Genomic DNA, 13,854 nt, shown 5'->3' with positions numbered 1-13,854 from the left:
ACTCCAAACAGGTCACGTTAGAGACTATTTACTCCTCCAGGGAGAGAGACGCCTATTTCAAAGGATAAAATTCCCCAGTGCTCAGAGATCAACCTCGACTGTCTGGTTGGTAGAAAGGGGAGGGGAAGAGAGGCCCAGGCCTCTCTGGGCAGGCAGGGCCTCAGGGGAAGGATGTCTTGCAGCTTTCAGGTATCTGCCCTTCCATGGCGCTTCCTAACAGACACAAGAGGCCTGGCCTTTTCTTGCCCCCAATCAGTTGGTGTCTTCCCCAGCCAGGTTCTGACAGACTTGAGGATAGCACTGAAGCCCCAAGTGGACCACCTCCTCAGACCATTAGGCCCTGAGCACCCTCCACAGAGATGATTAAGGGAAGGTGAGATGACACCAGGGGAAAGATTCAGAGTCTTGCCTATAACCCAACAGCTACACAAATCTGGCCACCAAAGCCATCTCCAGAGACCACACACCACACACGCCTCCGTGCACAGCCTTCCTGTGCCCACCAGGGGCCACAACTTTTCTGCCTCCTGATCATTGCTCTCTTGCCCTCTGCCAATCACAAACCTTCCTGGAGATCTCTCAGAAGGCAAGACTCGTTCGTTGGGCTCTTGTGGGTTCATAACCAAGATTCAGAAGAGACTTGCCCTTAAGGAACTTGCAGAGCAAGGAAGACAAACACAAGGCAAGCCCCTTGAATGGAGTCTCCACTCTGCTACTGGGTACCCCCATGGTGCCTGGCACCGAGCTGGCCTCATGAGCAGGATGGGCACAGGGCCCACCGCCAAATGAAGATGAGGGGCTCTTTGTTCAACAATTATGAAGACTTTCAAGATGGCAACAAACAGCAGAGCGTTAAACCAGCTGGGGCACACCTGAGGACAGGGCTATATGACAGCACAGGCCTCACACGAGGGCAATCTGCCTTGCCACAAGACAGCTTTTGAGAGTTGGAGAAAGAGGCTTAGGGAGCAACCAGGGGAGGGGGTGGCCCACCAAGGAGAGGCGGAAAGGGTTCAGGAGGGGAAGGCAGGACCCACAGCTCCCCTCCATGCGGAACCCTGTGTGACCCTCAGAGAACCAGGTCACCTCTTCTCAGTCCTAGTGTCATTTCCAGTAAGTCGCTCTTCTTGCCCAGGGCCAGAGGCAGGATGGATTCCCAACCAGCATGAGGGCATGGCTGGCAGAGGGCAGGGCCTTAAGATGCCATCATGGGGTGGGTTTGGGAGTGGGGAAGCAACTGCACCCCCGGAAAGCCTGGCGACTGTTTGGGAAACCCTAGCTTTTGAATCCGGCAGGGAAGGGTCCTAATCTCCCTGCAGCTCTTGCAAGCCCTTCTGGCCTCGGATAGGTTTCCTGGCTAGTCACTGTGGATACTGGAAGAGAGTTCTGGGCTCTGTTCCTCCCTTCCCCAGAGGGCTCAATCAGACACTGTCCTTACGAAGGAGCAGCATGCAGTCAAGCACCAGCGGACCTGCTTGCACATGACAGCTTGTCTTATTCTACTGCAAAAGGGTCCTCAGGGATAGGGGACCCACCCATGTAGTTTTTTGTAGGAAGAGGTTATGGTGCAAACTGAAATGGAGATGCCTGCTTAGGTAGGGGGAGGGACCAGCTGGAACGCCCCCTTCAAGGACACATGCTAGTTATACATGGCCCAGGCCCATTTGTGAAAGGCATTGAGAGACATATAGGGTTTATGATCTTGACTCAGCAGGGTTGCTCTGGGGAGGAAAGAACACACGGTTTGTGGAGCACTATCCATATGCTAGGCATAGCCACAGCATCCTCGTGTGTGTGTATACACCTACCATATAATTTTCATATATTATATATAAAATATATCCTATACATCATATAACATATGAACATGATGGATATAAAACATAGGGTCTGGCGCACAGAAGTCCTCAAAGAACGCCCACTGCTCTTATCTCCCTCAAGAAGGCCCCGTTTCCTCCATGAGATGGCCTCACCAACCCCCATTATAGTAGACAAGGAAAGGGAGGCTCTGAGGAATGAATGACTTGTCCAAGGTCACAAAGCACAGCCAGTATCCAATCGTAGGGACCCTCCGACTTCAAAACCCCTGCTCCCTCCTCCTTTGGGTCTCTGGCCTCCAGCACCTGCCCACACAGCCCTTCCCCACGCCCTCCACCTGGCCCTCAAGGCCCATTTGGGTATAAGTTCTTCCACAAAGCCAGTCCTGATTCTCGCTTCCACAACGGATTTCTTCACCACTCCCAGAATTAATTCCATCCACTATCTTCTCTGCTCGGTATTTTATGAAAATCAGTGATGGCAAAGTGAAGTAGATCATAAACCAATACTAAATATTAAGCACCTACTATTTACCAGGCACCTACTATTTACCAGGCACAGAGATGAATGGAGTGGGATGTGGCGTTTCCCGTGGAGGGGCTCAGGGTCTGGGCAATGAGTGGAGAGGAGCTGCCCAACACTGCCCAAGACACGCACTCCAATAGCTGTAGCTCTCCATGCTGCCCTGTCTGAGGGCAGGGGCCTCACCTGTTATGTCTAGCCTAGCGGCTACCGCTCCTGGCCTTAAATCTCTGCTCCCCTTGCTGGCTCTGAGCCGAGACCAGCTGACGAACTTCTCGGCACCTCGATCGTCTCATCTCTAAAACAGAGCTACAGCAGGGCCTGCCTCATGGAGCCGTCTGAGCTAATCCTACAAAGCGTTTATACTGGATAAAGCTGGTGGAGTCACACCTTACCCTCTCCACATGGAGCCTAGGTGAGGGCCTTTGAAGGGGGTGAAGCCAGTTCACATTGTGTTCACCTGAATCCCAGAGACTGGGGAGTAAAGAGGAAGAGAAAGAGCAGTCGCCTCCCTGGCACAGAGGACTCCTGGCGTACCGCCATGCCTTTCTCCGCAGCCTCCCCTGCCTGCCAGGCAGGCCCATCTCCCTTCTTTCATCAGTAAGGTGTGCGAAGGAAGCTTCCTGGGCCACACTCTTTGGGGAAAAAGCTGATGGTGGCAGCAGAAGCTGTCCTCCTTTTCGCTTCTGGGAACCTGCAAGGGCATTTCAAAGTGAAAAGAGACTCAGCCTCCAGCAGGTGCCTGGATTCTGCCACAAGGCAGGGGTAGGGGCGGGGGCTGCCCCAGCGCAGGGTGAGCTGGGCCAGAGGCCCTACATGGGGTCTAACTGCATTTATTCAAAAGAGAGAGAAAATACAAGAAAAGGCGTGGCTTGAGCCTTGGCTTGAAACTCCCTGGATGGCAAGTGAGGTCAAAGGAAGAGCCAGGGACAAAAGTCCCAGGCTCCAGGAAAGGGCAGAAGTGGGGGAGGGAGCGGTCCTTTCCAACGGTCTCCACGATCCCCTCTCAAGCCCCTGAGATGGGTGGGCCAAGGTAGGGGTGAGGATGCTGACGGCAGCGCGTGTGGAAAAGCCCAGAGGCACTGGGCACTGAGACACCCAGGAAGCCACTGCCCTCCCCAGCCCCGCCTGCACTGACCTCAACAGAGGACAGATGAAGGGCAAACAAGCCACTCAGGCAACTGGGAATCCACTCCCTGCAGGCCAAATTACTTCTGTCTAAAGAGCAACAGACATTTTCCCCAGAACCACCGGCCTCCTCCCTCCCCGCTCTCCAGGCCTCCCCCGACACACAAACCACTCTGCTCTCATTAACACAGCCTGTACACACAGGGCACGTGCACGCGCGGGCGGGCTGCGTGGGGGCCAGGATCGCTCCCTCTCCCACGTAAACACCAGATTCACTTATTAAATGCCTCTCTGGCATTTCCTTTTTTGCCTTCATCCTGCTTGTTTAATATTGCATTTGACATTCTCATTTTATAAATGGCAACAGAAGCAGAATGGATGGCTAAAATTAGCTTACGAGTGAGAATGATGCTACAAATAGGATCGTGAACACAGAAGCCTAGTTAATTCCACCCACATCGCCTCCCCCCACAACCCAACACACACACCCACGCCCGCCACTTTTGGGCTGGTTCCTGACCGAGCTCTGTCTTCAAGGCTGAGGAGGAGGAGCCGGCGGGAGGGGGTGCCAGCCCCATCACTGGGCATCCGGCCAGGCGCAGGGCCTGGAAGCCTGGAAGCCAGCCCTCGTGTGGGACCGGCATCTGTGAATGGCTTGCAACACCCCAGCCCTGGGTCTGAGAGGCCAGCTCAGGACTCTCCTCCCCTCAGGTCCTCCTGCCCTTTCCTCCCCAGAAGCCCCTGCTCTGAGTCAACCCCCAAGGTGTGCCCTGGGCTGAAGGATGGCGGGCCTGAGATCATACCAGGCTCTGCTCTCAGAAGTGGGTTTTCTGGAACCTCCCCAGAGGATGATTCAGCGAAGGTCTGACTCAGGTTTTCTGGAACCTAGAAACTCCCATCTCAGAGCCCCTTCTGCTCTGGTATGTGTTCCTTCTCCTCTCCTAGAATCACTTCCAACCACGGGTACTGAGGGTGCCCACCTCATACTCCTCTCCCAGTCCCGGAGACTTGGGACCCATCCTGCCCAGGCTCCACACACCTGCATTTTACCTACTTCTTATGACATGTTGAGGTCCTCCATACTGGATAATTCCATATTTGCTCAGAAATTACTCTAAGGATGGTGATGATGATAGTAAAAGATCTCTCACCTTGGTAGAGTATGCTACGGCCTGGCTCTGAACCAACCCCTTTACAAGTCCTAAGTCACAGCATGCTCTAAGGTGGGTGCTATCCTACCTTCCATTTTAACGAAGGGGAAACCAGAAGCCAAAGCACAGAAGTAACTTGCCCATGGTCACAAAGCTAGAAAGAGGCAGTACACTGTGGGGGATTCAGCAGCAAGGACTCGAGGCAGCTGCTGACAGGAAGGCTTCTTGGGCTGGCAAAATCCTGCTCTGACCAGTGTTTCACTCCCCACCTGCGGGCTCCGCCTAAGAATAAAGGCACTGATATTTTCCACAGGCAGCTGTCCCAAACCCCAAGTGTCTGTTTGGGGCACCCCTTTTCTACTCTGCCTCTAACTAACAAAATGCTGACTCAGTGAAACTGGCTGACCACTTGGTTAAAATCCTTTTGTTGGTCCTCGAGACAAGCCGCACCCTGACTAGGCCTGCTCTGAGTCAGACTGGTTTAGTCCAGAAGCTGGAAAACTATGTCCAGTAGGCCAAATCCAGCTTCTGCCTATTTTTGTAAATAAGGTTTTATTTCAGCACAGCCATGCCCATTAATTTACCTATTGCCCAGACTGTGTGTGTGCCACAGTGGCAGAGCTGAGTAGTTGTGACAGAGACCATTTGCCCCTCAAGGCCTCAGATATTTACTATTTGGCCCTTTACAGAGAGTTTGGCCCTTGGTTTAAGACCAGTGGAGGAACCATGAAGTTCCCAAAGACTGATTCTTTCAAGGCTACCAGATTACACACCCTGCAACAGACAGACTGAGATTCCCCCCAGGGCCAGGAATAGAATCCGGGGCTTCTATAAGCTGCAAAAGGCAGCGATCCTCATTGTTCCCATTTTCCAGAATGGGAAATAGGTACTGACAGGGAGGGCACTCACCTGTGGTCACAGAATCACCAGTGGTGGACCTGGGGTTCAGGCTCGGGTTCCAAAGCCCTAGCTGCCTCTAAGAGACCCAGCAGGTCCTGACCTGGAGACAAGGACATGTGTACCTCACTCAAAGAGCATCTGGCTCTTCACCCCACGGATGCATGCCTCACACACCTTCTATAAGCAACGCTCCCAGGCCTGCACCCAGAGGGAAAGGGCACACCGGGGGTTGGGGGCATCCCTGGCCCTGAGAGCATCCTTGGGGAGATGGTCCTCAGAGATCTGGTCTCAATCTGACCATAAAGAGTGTGGGGTGGTGCCGAGAGCACCAGCCCGGCCCGGGGATCCAGTGCTAGGCCCAGCCAGGCTTGGTGTGTTCTGGCTCCCTGTTCCCTTCACCTCTAGGGCCCTTCCTTCTGATGCTGGCTGGACGATTTATGACCCACGATGCCCACATTATCTATCACTAGCCGCGATCCTTGCCCGGTGCTTCTCAGGCTTTAATGTGCACACAAATCACTGGGGACCTCTCAGCATGCAGATTCTGACTGGGTAAGTCTGCGGTGGACCCTGAGACTCTCCATACCTAACCAGCTCCCAGGGGTGCCAAGGATGCTGGCACACGTTGATGAGTAGGATGCTGGCATACGTTGATGAGTAGGTTGTCCAACAGACAACCAAAGTAGCTATACTCAAGTTGCTTTGCAAATTTCTGTAAATCTGATCACCTTAAAGGAATAAGAAAGACTCTCTGAAAGACTCCTCTAGCCATCCCTGTATAAAGTAAATAAAAACTCTTCCTTGTATTCCCCAGTCACATAAATCCAGATTTTTCAAATATTAGGTTTGTCTAAATTGACAATAAGTTATATAGTGAAGAGAACACCAGGTTTGGAGCCAGAATGACACAGTTTCAAATCCCAGCTCCACCACTCAGAATTGTCCCACCATGGAAGTCCCTTTGCTGCTCTGAGCCCTAGTGGCCCCTTCTGCAAAGTGGCATAAGGACCCTACTCAGGATGCTGTGAGGGTGAAAGAAGATGGTGGCCGGGCATGGGGCTCACGTCTGTAATCCCAGCACTCTGGAAGGCCAAGGTGGGAGGATTGCTTGAGCCTAGGAGTTCAAGACAAGTCTGGGCAACATAGCAAGACCCCATCTCTACAAAAAATATACAAATAAAATTAGCCAGGTATGGTAGCATGTGCCTACAGCTCCAGCAACTCAGGAGGCTGAAGGGGAAGTCTCGCTTGAGTCCAGGAGCTCAAGGCTGCAGTGAACTATGATTGTGCCACCACACTCCAGCCTGGGCGACAGAGCAAGATTGTCTTGAAAGAAAGAAAGGAGAAGGCGCGTCTATAAAGTATGGTCTCGGCACCTATAAACACCAATTCCTCCAGTTGAATCATGTGTGAGAAGAGGCTCTACCCGAGACACCCTTATCCTGGGAACCTTTCAAACTGTACCCCAAGCTCTCATTCAAGGGTAGCAATGCCTCCCTGACATCATTTTGAGGTGGGGGCTGTACCAGGCCTCTGAAGAAACCTGGTGCTGGCTCTTTGTCAATTCCCACCTCCCTTCACGCAGCTGCCTGGCTCGCCAGGAGGCCGCTTGGAGGCTGGGCTCTGGCAACTCATCAAGCAAGCGTCCCTGCTGCTTGGGGGCAGCTTCAATCAGGGGGACGCTGTAGGAGGCGTTATTAGTTGTACCCGCGCTGGGCTTTGCAGAGTGGCCAGGGAGGAGTCTCTCTCCAGAGGGTCATGAGGTGGCTGTGTGTGTGCATTTGTGTGTGTTTACTGATCAAGAGCTACATTTGCATTTCACACTGACCTGGAGCTGGGGTGGCAGTCAGCTCCTGGCCCGTGCTCACCATTAACCTGTCTCTGTGGAGGAAGCGGTCTGGAGATCCCTGGCCAACTGGGACCTCTTAAACCCAAGCTTGGCCCCCTCTCTCATTGGGACTCTGGGCCCAGGTGAGCCTGTCTCCTCTTTCTCTCAGGAGAACGTGTATCACATGGGCCACAGTATGGCTGCCTGGGAAGGGCAGCTGGAGACCTTGGGAGACCTTGGAAGGCCTGTCACCCAGCTAGATAACCTTTAAAGTCTCTTTTAGCCCCAAGAGCCTCGTGGGTACAAATGTGAGTTCTGGAGTACAGCTTTCTAGGCTGAAATCTGAGGCTGCCACTTGCATGTGACCTTGGGCAAATTTACTTAACCTCTCTCTGCCTCACCTTACTTATCTGTAAAATAGGAATAATGATTAGTACCCACGCCGGAGTGAGAGAAGATATACATAAAGCATAGAGTTTAGCAGAGTATGTGGTTTATACCCCAAATGTCAGCTATTTATGGAATCTCTGTGTGAGGCAGTGTCATATGGGGCCATCACCCTTCTACTCCCCTGGAGACAAACTGCTTAAGCCAGGATCTGTTTGGGAAGTGAGGGGAAGGATTCCTGGGATCCCTGCTTCCCAAGACCAGCTATCCTGATCTTAGAAATTCTCTTGCTGTCCTTGTATAAAGTAGATAAAAACTCTTCCTTGTGTTCCCCAGTCACATAAATCCAGATTATTCAAATATTAGGTTTGTCTAAATTGGCAATAAGCTATAGTGAAAAGAACTCAGGGGTTGGAACCAGAATGACAAAGGTTCAAATCCCAGCTCCACCACTCAGAACTGTCCCACCATGGAAGTCCCTTTGCTGCTCTGAGCCCTAGTGGCTCCTTCTGTAAAGTGGCATAAGGACCCTTCTCCCCCTGGAGAAGCACTCATGCCTGCTCCTGGCTCTCCTGCATGGTAGAGAAGGACTGTCACTTCTAAAAATGCCCAGGAGGAGACTCTTCACCGAAATAGAAGGAAAAAGGATTTGGGGAATGATAGTGTACCTCACAATCACACAGTTCCTCAGTGAATCCTTTATTTAGTCCACAATTATTTATATAGGGTAAGGCGCACCAGATTGAATCAGAAGACCTGGATTCAAGTCCTATCTCTCTGACACATCGGCGGCAAGACCTTTCCTATCTGTGAATATGAGAAAATTGCAGCTCCATGTTCGCACTGGGGGCTCTGTGATCTGCCAGGTCCTGCATAATGCCCAGAGAGAATGTGAGGGCTGGAGGGGCTTGGTCTACACAGTGTCACAGCCCAGCTTAGGAAACACCTTCATACATTCTCTACTGCCCGTGCTCCTGCTTGGTGGCCTCTGTTTCCAGAGTCCGGCTCTTTCATTTGAATTCTGTCCATAACCCAGTTTAAATTCATTTCCTTTTCTCTGGGCCTCATTAATAGAAACCAGTATCGCAGCACCCAAAGCAACCCAGGATTCAGGCTTCCCTGCCAACACCCTTTAAGTTCCACCCTCCTTCAGAGTGGGGGGGCTGGCTGGACAACAGCAGGAGCTAACGTTGATCGAGCCTGTGTCCTGGCAGACGTTGTGCTGAGCCCTGGCTTGTAGTATCCCAGCTAATCTCCAGCAACCCAGTAAGGCAGAGCCATGACCAGCCCTGTCCATCTGGAGCTCAGCAAGGCCCAGTGACCCCCTCCAAAGTCTTCTCCCAAGGCTTCTCAGTTCCTGCCTTGGAGCCTACAGTTAGTGGGACTTGGTGGAAACCCAGACCAGCACCTCAAAGCCTGTTATCCTAACCACTCTGTCCACACTTCTTCCTCTTGTCTACTTCTAGTTTCGCTTATCCTCCTAAAGAACAAGTACTGGCCCCAGATTCAAAAGAAGACAGACACCCCTATACTACAAGCCCGGTTACCTGCACCTGACACAGAACCTACTTCTGGGTGGACGAGAAGACAATAAATGTGAAATGACTGCAAATCTCTCTGGCTTCAAGCCAGCCCATGGGTTCTCTCTCTGGGGCTGCAACCCTACTTCCTAACTGCTCTCTGAGTCATCTGGGTCTTCCATCCCCAATAGCAAACAACTGTCTACAGAGTTTACCTGGCACCGGTAAGCTCAAGATCTAGGCTCCTTCACTATCTGGTTAGCCCTGAGGCCTATTCCCCAGGCCTCAGTTTCCCCACTGGAACAGTGAGGAGCATAAAGCCCTTCCCCACCAGTGTCTTGGGCTCGGTTCAAAGCCCGTCAACAGAGAAGGGCTACACAGATCCATTTGAGGTGGCACATGGAACGACCTCTCGCTGGTCCACATCAGCCTTTCCCGATGAACCGTTAAGACCTGGCAGGGCAGAAATGGCGTCTGCCAGCATCTCTGCTGCCTCTTTTATTCCCTGCTGCCCAGCAGCCTTCAGCAGAGTCTGTCAATGGCATGCTCTGGCTAGGATAAACAAGGCATTCAGGCACTGGACGCAGGTTTAAGTCCTCTGTCTCTCTAGTTTTAAAAATAGCACATAGTAACCTACAGAGAGAGAGAGAAGTACCAAATGGAAGGCACGGACACTTGCGGGACAGAGAGAGGCTATGATGAGACGCATGTTATTCCTACATACTTATCTCCCCCGTACCATTTTAATGTCTGAGCTGATGCCTCCGACATACAGGATGCAAAGAAAGAGGATTTTCATTTCAGATGCATATGATGGCGAGGAACAATAGGAACAATATTATTTTAGTGCCCTGGGAAAAAATTAGCAAGTCAAATATTGAATCAGGCCTGTAGCACCACATGCTAAGCAGATTGCTTTGATCTTATCCACACTAAAAGCTCTATTATTGAATTTAAAGTTGGTGAACACATATCAGCCCGATATACAATGCATATCTGAATGCATGTTTCAGAAACAAGGAATGTTTTGACAAAAGGAAGAAAATATCAAAGTTATGGCTGCGATTGAAACACAAATTTGTCTTCCCTCTTCCCTCTTCTCTGGGGGCTCTGCAGGCCAACCAAAATGTTTTTGCTCCGAAGAGCCTGCTGGTGGCTCCACAAATGCCTGCTGAGCTCCTGTTTCTCTGGAACCAACAAAGTAGGGAATCCTCACCCAGTCTACTTGATTTGAAGAAAGTTGAGTGAGATTTCAAATGTGCATATGCTGCACATGGAAGGGCACCCTCTAGTGGCCATTTCTCTGGGAGGCTTACCTGGCTCCCTAAACCTCCAATACTCCAATTTCCCTTCCTCTTGATTGAGGCTGCCCTGGCGGGGGGGAAAGAACTTTAAAGAGCCAGAGAGAGGGAAGAAAGCAGCTGATTGTGAAAGTAGAAACGAATTGATGGCAAGGGGGTGGGGAAGTGTTAATTACCCAGCAGGACCCAAAAGGAAAAACAGTTTGGTGCAGAAAACTTCCTATCTAGAACAGACCCCTCCAAAGCCAAACAGCAAAAGCATATCCTAAGCCAGAGTGGGAGGGGGATGGGGGTGGGGTCAGCAAATGATGACCCATAGGTTAAATCTAGCCCTTCTGTTTCTGTAAAGTCTGAGAGTTAAGAAGGGTTCTTACATCTTAAAAAGCTAAAAAATTAATAACATTTTGTGACATGTGAAAACCTCATGAAATTCCAATTTTTAGTGTCCATAAACAAAGCTTTGTTGAAACACAGCCCCTTCGTTTATGTATACATTGTCTATGAATGCTTTTGTTATAACAGCAGAGTTGAGTAGTTGCAGTCAGTTTGTATGGCCCACGAAGTTGAAAATATTTATAACTTGGCCCTTTTAGAGAAAAGAGTCTGTCAACCCTGGTCCGAAACAACTGCCACCATTTCCAGGGCTGAATCCTGGGCATCTAGTCCCCACGCCCACGCCTGCCCACCCAGCATGAGGATGGGCTGAAGCAGTCTGCAACCCAGGGATGTGTGTGTAGGAGAAGGGGACAGGTCCCATGTCAGCACAGCCCCTACAAACTTACCATTTTATTATTGATTTCATGGAAATGAATCTCACAGACTTTCTCCACAACATCTTCATTCTCAAAAGTGACAAAGCCAAACCCTAAAGGAAAAAAAAAGGGGGGGGGGAGAAAAAAAAGAGAGGGGGATGAGTTAAGTTCCAGCAGACCCCTGTGTTTTTCTCTGATGTCCTGTAGGGTTGACAGACTCCCGGTCTAGGGTAGGTGGGCGGATCCCTGGGAGGACCTTGAGGTTGGAGGCAATGATTTCTAATTTGTACCGAGCACCCTTCCAACAGTGAGGAAAAGTTAATGATTTCACCCACATGCAGCGGGCACCGTGTGGTTTGCATTTGCCCTGAAGCAAACAAGAAATTTACTTGTCTGTTATTTACAAGGGTCAGAGCCCCGCGGCTCCGTACACCACGGCAGGTGGGTGGGCTCATGAGAGGCTCCTGGATCACTGCGGGGCCACGCTCACCCTTTCCGCAAGCAGCGATGGCCAGCCCTCGGGTCGGCCTCCAGACGGAGGCGGTTATTTGTCCTTTTCTTCCTGAATTACTTCCTCTAATACCTCATCAGGACATCCTGAGGCCTGGAAGAAACTATTAAAAGTTTCGGGCCTCTGTTCTGCGCGGGCATCCTTTTTCTACTGCTGCTTCAAAAGCGCTGTGGATTTGGGGCAGTTTAAGAATGTTTGATGCCTGCTGTCAGCCCGTCAGCTATCCACTGTATTTACTCGGCTGGAGACCAGCTTTGCCAGACAAGCCGCACTGAAGAATTTGGCAGGCGACCGCTGCTCAGCTTCCTGAGTTCCTCTCCCTACCCTCCTGCCCTTTTCCTTCTTCTCCTCCCATTCCCGACGGAGTTTCCAGCATGTGGCCCCATCTGTGACCCCACTCAGTGAGCTCTGCTTCACCACATGGCCCTACGCCGGGTCACGCCCACCTTGGACAGGGCGCAGCTGCAATGTCAGTCCTAACATGGCGAGGGAGCACAGGCGCGGATGGGGAGGTCAGGGACCAGGGTTCCAGCTCTGCACATCTATTTATGTTAAATCCTGGGAAGCCCCTTCCCCACTCTGAGCCTCAACTTTCGCACCTGCAAATTTAGGTGGTGTGACTGGACACTGGGTCCCACACCTCAGGTCACAGCCCAAATCAGGATTCACAAGGCTCTCTGCTATGCTCTAAATGTTGGTCTTGCCTCCCTCACCCCTCCTCTTCCCGCCGTCCCCAGATTCCTGTGTTGAAATCCTAGCCCCCAATGTGATGGTATGAGGAGGCAGAGCCTTTGGAAGGTGATCAGAACATGAGGATAGAGCCCTCGTGAACAGGATCAATGCCCTTATAAAAAGGCACAGAGAGCTTGCCTGTCCTCTCTCTGCCACATGAAGATGCAACAAGAGGGTGGCTGTCTACACACCAGGAGGTGAGCCCTTTCCAGAACCCACCAGGCTGGCTCCCACCCAGATCTCAGACTTCGACCTTTAGAATTGTGAGAAATAAACTTACGTTGCTCACGGACCATGGTACTTTATTATAGCAGCCCCAGCAGCCTCAGACACTCTCCTCCCCAAATGTATGAACTTGGCCAAACACTAAGCCATACACACCAAATAAGAAGGCAAAAATCAGAATGGCTGTTTTCATATTATGATAATTAGCATTTCCTATCAATGAGGAAAATATACTTGGATCTTCTTCCAGCTACTCTGGGTTCCTGCAACCTGAGATGAAGAGGGGACTTCTCAGGCTCCTTCTGGCTCCCACACATCCAGCTCTAACACCACCATCTTGTCAGGAATGACAGGGAACAAAAGCTAGCACACAGAGCTCCTACATCACAGCTCCTGCAGGGCCTAGAACAGTCTTTGGGAAGAGAATGAAAAAGGCCACTCCCTGCTCTCAAACAATTTCTAATGAAACAGAGGGCTAGGGACACTACACACAGTAAGCATGACCTTCATTACATGTCACTTGCTTCTACACATCAAACACTGGGCCAGTGTTTCCATTATACACAGCCCAGTACATTACAGACTCATAAGGCGATGTCAGACACACCATAAGAGGGACACAAGCATTTGATGCAGGGGCTCAAAGGTGGCAAGTTTCTCACAGTGCTGGCTGGTCAAAGCTGGGTCTTCTGTTGCCTCTGAGGCCTGAAGCAGGCAAAAGACATGATGATGTGTTGTCTGAAATAAGGCCCAATGAATAGCCTTTCATCAGGTTTACAAAGAACAGGTCCCTAGAGAGAAAGCTACGATGCTGTCTGGTTCCCTCTCCGGGGTGTCTCCTCCTTGGCCCTTGGTTCCAATGAACACTGCAGAGTTGGATGAAAGCCATATCCAGAGGCAGTCCTTCACTTCCCTTTGGTTTTGGGGTGCTTGCTCCTCATCCCTCCTTCCAGCACTGTTGGTTTCCCAAAGATGGTCAGCCCGCCCTACTGGGGTATATTTCAGGAAGTCCAAGTTGGAAGGAGCCTTAAAAACATCAGGTTAGCTGGGCTCGGTGGCTCAGCCTGTAATCCCGCGCC

General features: G+C 51.2%; 1 protein-coding gene across 1 annotated transcript in view; it reads right to left on the bottom strand.

Annotated features, from left to right (window-relative positions):
• LOC103260409 (RNA-binding protein Musashi homolog 2) overlaps positions 1–13,854 on the bottom strand; it is a 218,979-nt gene that overhangs the window by 69,210 nt on the left and 135,915 nt on the right. The window contains exon 3 of the mRNA XM_021712346.1: positions 11,338–11,420. Within this exon, the coding sequence (XP_021568021.1) occupies positions 11,338–11,420 (83 nt within the window). The remainder of the gene's footprint in view (positions 1–11,337; positions 11,421–13,854) is intronic.

Source organism: Carlito syrichta, unplaced genomic scaffold (genome assembly GCF_000164805.1).
Source record: "Carlito syrichta isolate Samal-C Ts95f unplaced genomic scaffold, Tarsius_syrichta-2.0.1 Scaffold303195, whole genome shotgun sequence".
NCBI lineage: Eukaryota > Metazoa > Chordata > Mammalia > Primates > Tarsiidae > Carlito > Carlito syrichta.
This window is presented reverse-complemented; position numbering and strand designations above follow the sequence as displayed.